General features: G+C 35.0%; 1 protein-coding gene across 1 annotated transcript in view; it reads right to left on the bottom strand.

Moving 5' to 3' along the window:
- Window positions 1-1,241: 1,241 nt before the first annotated feature.
- The window catches only part of enpp1 (ectonucleotide pyrophosphatase/phosphodiesterase 1), a 21,258-nt gene continuing 13,648 nt past the window's right edge, over window positions 1,242-8,851 (bottom strand). The window contains exons 10-23 of the mRNA XM_024291957.2: window positions 8,560-8,668; window positions 7,504-7,635; window positions 7,393-7,424; window positions 7,132-7,259; window positions 5,888-5,957; window positions 5,173-5,260; window positions 4,724-4,908; window positions 4,591-4,627; window positions 4,335-4,495; window positions 3,994-4,129; window positions 2,772-2,846; window positions 2,261-2,393; window positions 2,034-2,178; window positions 1,242-1,957 (exon numbers count right to left, since the gene is read on the bottom strand). Coding sequence (XP_024147725.1) covers window positions 1,784-1,957; window positions 2,034-2,178; window positions 2,261-2,393; window positions 2,772-2,846; window positions 3,994-4,129; window positions 4,335-4,495; window positions 4,591-4,627; window positions 4,724-4,908; window positions 5,173-5,260; window positions 5,888-5,957; window positions 7,132-7,259; window positions 7,393-7,424; window positions 7,504-7,635; window positions 8,560-8,668 — 1,605 coding nt within the window. The 3' untranslated portion in view covers window positions 1,242-1,783. The remainder of the gene's footprint in view (window positions 1,958-2,033; window positions 2,179-2,260; window positions 2,394-2,771; window positions 2,847-3,993; window positions 4,130-4,334; window positions 4,496-4,590; window positions 4,628-4,723; window positions 4,909-5,172; window positions 5,261-5,887; window positions 5,958-7,131; window positions 7,260-7,392; window positions 7,425-7,503; window positions 7,636-8,559; window positions 8,669-8,851) is intronic.

Here is an 8,851-nt window from a genome sequence, read left to right as displayed (position 1 = left end):
GCAACATGCTAACATTTTTGCCTAATTTATTATTTACAGGGGTTTTAAGCTAATTTGGAATTTAGCTTCTATTTTTGAAACAGGCTAACTTTTTTGACTCATTTAGTTCACTGACGAATTTTTGGCTATTTAGAAGTTAAGCTAGTAATCAATCAAGCAATGAGCTATTTCTTTTTTCTTTTTTTTGATTATTTGGCCTCTAATGAAACTTTTTATGCAAATTTTCAGTTTAGCAAATACTTTAGCAATATGCTAACATTTCTGGCTGATTGTTATCTACTGGAGTTTTTAGGCTAATTTAGAGTTTAGCTTTTATTCTAGCAACATGCTAACGTTTTTGGCTACTTTATTATTCACAGGGGTTTTAAGCTAATTTGGAATTTAGCTTCTATTTTAGAAACAGGCTAACTTTTTTGACTCATTTAGTTTAATGGGGTATTTTGGCTATTTAGAAGTTCAGCTAGTAATTAAACATTAAGCTAGCTTTTTCACTAATTTAAATGTTAAAAGGGTAAAAACGCGTAAAAAAAATCCCATTTTGACAAATTCTAGTTTCTTTTTATATTTATGCTTTTGTCTGTGCCAAGAATAGACATAATTTATCCAAATTTATTAAAGGCTAGAGTAAATCTATGTGGCTCCTTCTTGGTTTTGATCAGTAGAAAACGAGCCCAAATGGCTCTTTTACTGTAAAAGGTTGCCGACCTCTGTGGTAAAGGAAGTTGCAGGGATAACTGTCATTGCTCCTTACAAACATCATCGTATTTTGTGTTTGATATCAAAATTTAAATGCGACCATTGTAGCACACTTCCTTGAATTCACATTAGCTTATAGTGTTCATACTGGACAAGCAGGGAGGGGCTTCTTATCATTTTCTTTTTCTACTGTTTACTAGCATCTGTCCACCACCTACAGTTGGAAGATGCTTGGTGGGAAATATCAAAGCGTTGCAAAACTTGCAAATCTTGCTTAAGACTTTTTCTTTCACATCTTTAATCTGATATATGAAAGACTTTGTGTCATATTATTCCAATCGTGAACAAACTGCAATAATTTGTCTCCACCATGATCAATTTTCAAACGGTTGGACTTTTGTGAATTAAAAGGGATAGCATTCATGCGTCAGTACCAAATCTGAGTCTCTGATTGGTCAACGTTCAAATGGATTTTGTACATAGAGCACCACATGTGTGAATGTAAGACTTTCAAACATGGGAGTCTGAAATGTGCGTTTCATTGGAAGTGGATACTTGAAAGGGCAGTGTGAACGTAGCTTCAGGGTGGAGTTCATTTTTGGACAGATCAGAATCGAGAAATGAAGAGTTTTCAAGTAAAAACAAAACAGATTCCAGATTGGCTCCATACAAACCATTGGGTTGTTGATTTATCTCTAGAGTCGTTTTATCATCAACCTCCTTATCTGGAGGGATAAAAGCCCTTCTGCTTCTCACAAAATGTGTGAACTGGCTCCAGAATCTATCCATGAATACAAACAGATGGAAAACTGAGTAAAAATTCGATAAATTTACCATAATACAAGAACATAAAGTACAAAAAATGACAACTGGCAGAAGATAAAACATTTTAAGCAATTATTCATTTGATATTTCCATGTTAAGGATTTCTGTGTTTTTATTCAAATCCTTCCAACACAGTAATCCATCACATTTACATTTTTTAAAGTTTGTACTTCATAAAAATGTGAACCTTTTATGTCAAGTCCTTTGAAAAAATATGACCTTGAATAGGAAACAAAAAGATAAAAATGTATTAAAAAAATCATCAATTTCTTGAGTATTCCACTGCACGCTGTGTGTCTAGAAAAGTCTTGAGTCGCAGTGTTTCCTCCACTGATATCCTGCTGTGGTAGAAGCTGAGTCCTGTCAGGAGCTCGATGTCTCTGACCCGAGCGGCGTGGAAAGACATCCAGCTCTCTACAAACTCCAAATCTGACTCCTGCATAGAAGAGAAAACGAGATAATAAATGTGTTTGCTGTCAACGTTTCTACAGGAGTACAGGGATGCTACTCACCTTGCAGACCTCAGAGTAGTCCGGTCTGTGAGGAAGAACAAAAGACTGGACCTTCAGTGGACCGACACAGTTATTGGGGGAGAAAGTCTCATTTTGGCAACTGGTTAGAATCAAAAAGAAGTGTGTTGGGTTGGAGGGTTCCTTCCTGTAGAGATCCGGGAGAACAACAAGGACACACTGATTATAATATATTAGTAAATACAGAGTCTGTTCGACGGGTCGCTTACCCTGAAACATTTCCGATAGGATCAACGTTCCCATTATAGTCCGTATCAAATATTGGCCCGCTGAGGATGTTGATTCCGTTAAGGTGCTGTGAGTATTTTGTCAACAGGGTTTGATGGATATAGTTCCAAACCTCTGGAAAAATAAAAAAGACAAGTTTACAATGGAGATGAAACATTTGCTTTAAACACATTGGAGGATTGGCTTCTTTTTTACACATGTAATGAGGGGGATGTGCCACAAGGGGGCAACATCAGGCAGCTCGTTGCTCGAAAACCATCAAATACAATAAAAAGTATAGTTTTTAAGAGTTTATCATTTTAGAGAATTTAATTGGAAAAAAATTGCAGCTGAATATTCATGTATATTATACAATAGAAAATTATTCAAGCAAAGTACTCATTAATTATTTAAGTTTTTGGCCTCAAATTCTTTGTGAAAAATTCATTATTTTAATTTTTAAAAGATTTAGTTAAAAATGACACAGTTTTATTACTGTGAAAATTGACTTACTTTTAAATGCAGGAAACATTGGCACCATGTTGCTGTCCATCAGAGAGTCTGTTTCTGGACCGCTGCTGTTTAAATCTGGAAAAAAAAAAGTGATTACAAATTCCAAGTTAAGATTAGATTTCAGGAAAGAGTGTGATTAAACCGTCGGAACCACAGTGTGAAAACTCGTTATAGACGTAACGTGGCAATTTTTAGATGATGGAGGACACCTAAATAAAGGAAATTAAGCTTAAAATGTAATTTCTAAGTATTTCTTTCCTCAAATTGCTGTGAATCAGGAGCACTTGTAAAAATGCAGCTTGAAAAAGCTTATAGAAGTGATGTAGAAGATTTTGGTTTATGGAATCTTGTTTTGAATTCTAAAATGTTATTCTTGCCTCGTTTTTATTCTATTCATTTATTTTTATTGTGTTTAGTTAACTTTAAAAAGTTTATCAATTCATTTTATTTGTATTATTTTGTTCTTATTTATCTATTTTATTTTTGTTTTTTATTGAATTTATTTGTTTTTATTGTATTTACTTTTTATGTAATTTATGTATTTTTTCAAATTAATTTCCAATTTATTTTTTTAATTATTTTTTATTGTATTTTATTAATTCATTTTTACTGTTTTTATTCTCCTTCTTTAACATTTAATTATTTTTTAAAATTATTTATTTCTTTTTATTGTATTTATTTCTTTTTATTCTTTACTTGACTTTTTTTCAATTTATGTTCAACTTTTTTTTTGTTCATGTTAACTCATTTTTATTTAATTTATTTAGCTTTTTTGAATATAAATAATTAATTTTATTGTTACGATAATGTATTTATTTTTGTTTTATTGTATTCTTTTTATTTTATTTTACTTTTTATTGTTTGTTTTTTTATTTTTTTTATTTTCAATTTATTTTTAAAATTGTTTTTCTCATTTTTGTTTATTTTATTAATTTTTTTATAGTATTTTATTTTATTTTTTTCTATATACATGTATTTTTTTGTTTTATTTTTTATTCATTGCTCATTCCACATGTTTTCATTCTAAAGTGTCTGCTTCTGGTTCACATTAAAAGCAGCAGGTTAGAAACTAAACCTCTGGACAACATGATATTTAATATGTTTTGACTTAAAAACTAAATAAAGAGCAACATGGGTGTAAAAGAAGTGCTAACCTTAGCACAGCAGTGAAAGGTCAACATGTGGGTTGGGACGACAAGCTCACAAATAGCCACACACTCACAGTGGGGGTGCATCAGGCCATAGGTCAGGCTGTGGTGACCCTTGAGTTGAAGGCACTTCTGGCTAGAGGCCTGTGGGACGCGTATATCTGCACGAATACACCCGTCTGCCTCCAGCCTCGGCTCTGGTATTCTCATCTGAAAGAGAAGATGAGTCAGAGTTGAAGCCACGCCCCTTTGATTGTAGATATGAATGAAATTAAGTGGGTGTATTTGTTTGTTTGGCTTCTCATAGAAAGTTACAAAAGTAAGACGTCACTTTTGCTTGATTTATATGAAAGCCACACAAAAACCCTACAGCCACAGACAAAACATAGCTGAGACAACATGAGAGGACGCTCACCAGAGGCCGCATGGTGTAGGACACCCACAGAGGCATGAGGCGGTCTTTGCTGTAGCCGTTGATGTAGTCCGAGTGGTAAAGTAGGCAGAAGTTTGCACCTGAATGGACGACTCCCGGCGTGCCGTAAGGATGGTGGAGGCGACGTATTTGGTCCTTGTTGGCTGAAGAAAAGAAAAGGAGGATATTAAACAAATAAATAATAATAAAAATAAAAAAGAGACAAGTATTTTAGGAATTAAAAGTATAATTTACTCACTGGTATTAGCTAGTAGAACTTCGTTCATTAAAGTCTCCTGAAGGAATAAAATCCAATAAATGAGTTTTGATGTTCAGACTGACATTGAAACCAGGAAGATCTTTTTAATGTTAAGGCAACAGTGAAGCCGTACCGTTCTGACGGTTAGAGATGAACAGTTGCACAGCGACTGGGACGGGTAGGCTGGTACTGAGGCCTCACAGGGGGTGTCATGCGACAGCTGAGCGGGGTGCACTGGACGGTGGACAGGATTCCTCAGGAGGTGGTTCAGACTGCCGTGGGTCCCGTTGTTTGGAGCTGGACGGATATTAAGAAGATCTGAGGGTGTAAAGATAAGAAAAGAGCTCAGTGGCCTTATGGTAGAGCGTCCACCCTGAGACTAGAAGGTCATGAGTTCAATTCCAGGCCGAGTCATACCAAAGACTTTAAAACTGAAGCCCCTGCTTGACACTAAAGGGTTAGATTTGGAGGTGGGATGGGTCAAATGAAGAGAACACTTATGTGTGATAACTAATGGGATTTGACTTAAAAAAAATCCACATATGATTTGTTTTTATGGAAAATTTAAAACGTAGCACTTACCACACATGAGATTATAGACTTCAATATTTTCAAAGGGGGGCACGACTGTGTTTTGTAAAAATCCTGGGCCGTAACCGATGAAAATTGCCTAGAAACAAAACAAAAAAAGACAAAAAAAGAAAAATTAATTAAAAATGTTTATTGTAACAGTTTTTAGCTTAAGGTTGGGTTTGGTTCACACCAAACTATATTTTACACACTTTTTTGAATTGACACCACATACAGAAATATGTTAATATTCTGCATAAATGTACAGAATATTAAAGATTTAAAGTTACAAACTTTCGAGAAAGTTACTTTTTTATTCAGGATTTTTCTCGACTGGAAATGACAAAAAGATAATACTGTGATTCATAAAAGCCATTATTGTGAGAAAGCATCCATACATTTATTCACTAAGGGTTTGAATCATTTCTACATTGATGGACGAGTCGGTGCCGTTCAGCGAACTCTATATTTCAAGCGCCCCTTTGACAGACGGACCCCTTTTTAAGCAAGTCAGCAGCCTTGTAAGCTAAAAATACCAAAATAAATTCCAGAGTAAACCGTGTCAGAGGAACACATCCACTCAAGTCTGAGGGGCAAAGCTCAGAGTGCAGAGAAACGTAAGGCAAACAGCTGAGCTAAGCACAAATCCTATGCTACAAACCATTGAAACTTATTTTTTTTATTATTTTAATTTATAAAACAAACGAATACTTCTCCTGTTTCTCACCTGCATGTTGGTGAAGATGTTATCTGATCCGTGGAACCCACCTTCACAGTATTTGACCTCCTTTTGGCTTCTGACGAGAGAAACGACACGCTCTTATTTTGAAAACAAAGAGGAAGAAGTATTTTTTTAAAGTTTATAATAACTTGTATTATGATCTTATTTTGTAAAAGCATCTCAAGAGAGGAAAAAAAAAATATGGTCAGTTGATTGATTATTTTTAACCAGCTAAAATTAAATAATTTCAAACTACTTGGAAGGACTACTGTCTAATGATTCTTTATTATTATTTTAGAGTGTTAACATTAACTTTATCTTAAAAAATAAAAAAACAAGGGTTACTAAATCAGAACAACCCAATTTTATTACTGAAAAACTTTATTTATTTTTACTTGTAGTGTCAAATCTAATCAAGTCGACTCATTTGTTCGTTTTCTGAAAAGAAAAAAACTATTTTGTTAAAATCATAAATATTAGTAGAAAATTACAAAATACAAAGCATGTTTAGAATGATATTGGTTTATTCTATTCTACTATTTGATATCAATGTCCTGATGTTGTGTTTTTAAGTCCCATTCCAATCATCTTTTGATCTATTTTAAAAGTGTTCCTGGTGGTTTTTTAATAAGAAATATGCAGATTTTTTTGGCAAAATCAAATTATCTGTTTCATTTTCTAGGATATATTTCTGCCGAGCAGCAGGAGGTCATCTGAATTTCTGAGTTAAAGTCGTGGGCGAAAGTAAGTAAGTAAGCCCACCTCTACTTCCCATCATCAATCTGTTTACACTCAGCCTACAAATAACTTGCCAAATAGTGAGCATTATTGGATCTTTTCCAGCAAATTTTACTCTTAATTTTCTTTATATATGTCTTCTATCAACAAAAAAAATGCATTCAAAACACCAAAAACACTATTTTCATCAGTGGGTCCTTAATGTCTGACCATGCACTGCTGATGTTTAGGGTTTGCTCCCCTTGCTATGACTTGTTGCAGCAGCATGCCCGTAAAAATGAAAAGGCCATGAATGTTTTTGCCCGACGAGTTCATCAAGCGGTCTACGACTTTCCTATTTCCTGCAGGTTTGCTCACAGAAAACCCATCACCACCTAGCCTAACACTTATTTGTGCTTAAAACGCCTTTTTAATGTTAGATTTAACTCCTTAGTCTGAAAGGTGAACTACTTTTAAGGATTTTTTCATCTATTTTATCATTTGGTGCAGCTTGAAATCGCTGTATCCCTTACAGCGCCGCCTGCCAGCCCGGCTTCATGTAGAGGTGGCCCCTCTCGATGCGGATGTTGTTGGCGAAGTGCATCCTTTTAGGGAGATGTTCTTTGAGGTATGGCCTCATTGTCAGGTCAGCGGCGCTGCACTTCACAACAGACGAGGAGAATCAACGCCACAGCAGAGGGAGAACGGGAGTGTTTACCATGAAGTCACGCAAGCAGATAATTTCTCATTCTTCTTATCAATACAAAGAGTTGGACTTGGAATATTTGGCATACCGAGAGGTTCCTCACTAGCCCTTCGTAGTCGACTGAGGAAGGAAACAAAAAGACACAGCGGGGTTGAAATAAACTTTTTAATCACGGATGGAAGTGAAGATAGGAACTCACAGGAAAAGTAATCTTCTGGGAGGCGCTTTGGTCTGATGCGAGCAGCCGGGCCTTGGATTACGTCAAAGTCGGACGTGTGAGGAAGGTAATTCGACACAAATGCTGCTTTTTCGCATGAAGCCTTCTCCATCCCTGTGAAAAAGAAAAAAAAGTTCATGTACTTTTATAAGAGAAATAGAGCAGATTACAAGCATGTAAAGTAAATTTAAAATCTTATTTATATAATATGACAAAGTAAAAACCTTAGGGTTCAAGCTGATCTTTTATTCTAAGTGAGTAATTTGTCCTAAATATGTACATTTTTATCATCAAAGTTCCTTAAATTTGGAATTTATGCTTTTAAACACATCCTAGCGTTTTTTTTTTAAAAAAAGTACAATTTAATAAAGAAAAAAATAAAGCAGGATTTGAAAGTAAGATCCGTTGTATAATTTTATACACATATATGTATTTGTGTAACCTCTAAATTTGCCTCCTGTGTTCGTTAGAGCCCACTTCCTGTTAACCGTCCACACCTGTTTTAAGTTACCCCAGCTGTATCTTCTTGTCTGTTATCCTCAGTGCATGCACATATATCACCTCTATGGCAGCTGCTGGGCTTACATGTGTGTTCTGTGTCACAGGGGCGTCTTTATGTTCCCCCCACCCTTAATAATGTGCAGCCTTTCTATGTTTTGTGTAGAAAGTGTTTGGATTTGGATTTATTCCATCCATCTCCCTTCATCTGTCTTGGCTCTTGATGTACAAAGATGACTTCATTTATACATTTTTAAAAAGGGTTTTCAATGTGATTTCTCAAACTTCTGATCCCCCTCAATCTGTTGACCTAAAAAAAACTATGGATAAAAAATGTATATCTTTTCTTAGATGTGATTTCTTTAAAAATTATTAGACTCCAAACCTCCTGTTTATACTGGAACAACTATTTCAAATTTGTTGGCGTTCCTCAACACTAAATAAAAAAAAAGATTATTCTCCAACTTTCTATCTTAATTAATAATAAAAATAACTTCTTTATTAACCTTCACTTTCATATAAATGTAATAGTTTGCTCACCATGGTCAGACATGATGATTAAATTGACGCAGTGATGCAGGTTTCTCTCTGTCAGCCCGTCCATCAGTTCACCGATCATATCATCCACTGTTTTTAAAGCATCAATCACCTAAAAAACAAAAGAAAATGGTTGAAAACTTCTGAAATAGTTTTTCTAAAACATGCTACACAAATTTTTCAGATAATATATGTCTTTTGAATTCAGGGGCTGCACGGTGGCGCAAGTGGTTAGCGCTCTCGCCTCACAGCGAGAAGGCCCCGGTTCGAATCCTGGCTGGGACCTTTCTGTGTG

The sequence above is a fragment of the Oryzias melastigma genome, linkage group LG24, assembly GCF_002922805.2.
Source record: "Oryzias melastigma strain HK-1 linkage group LG24, ASM292280v2, whole genome shotgun sequence".
NCBI classification, from domain to species: Eukaryota; Metazoa; Chordata; class Actinopteri; order Beloniformes; family Adrianichthyidae; genus Oryzias; species Oryzias melastigma.
The sequence above is the reverse complement of the archived record's forward strand: the minus strand, read 5'-3'. Positions and strand labels throughout refer to the sequence as shown.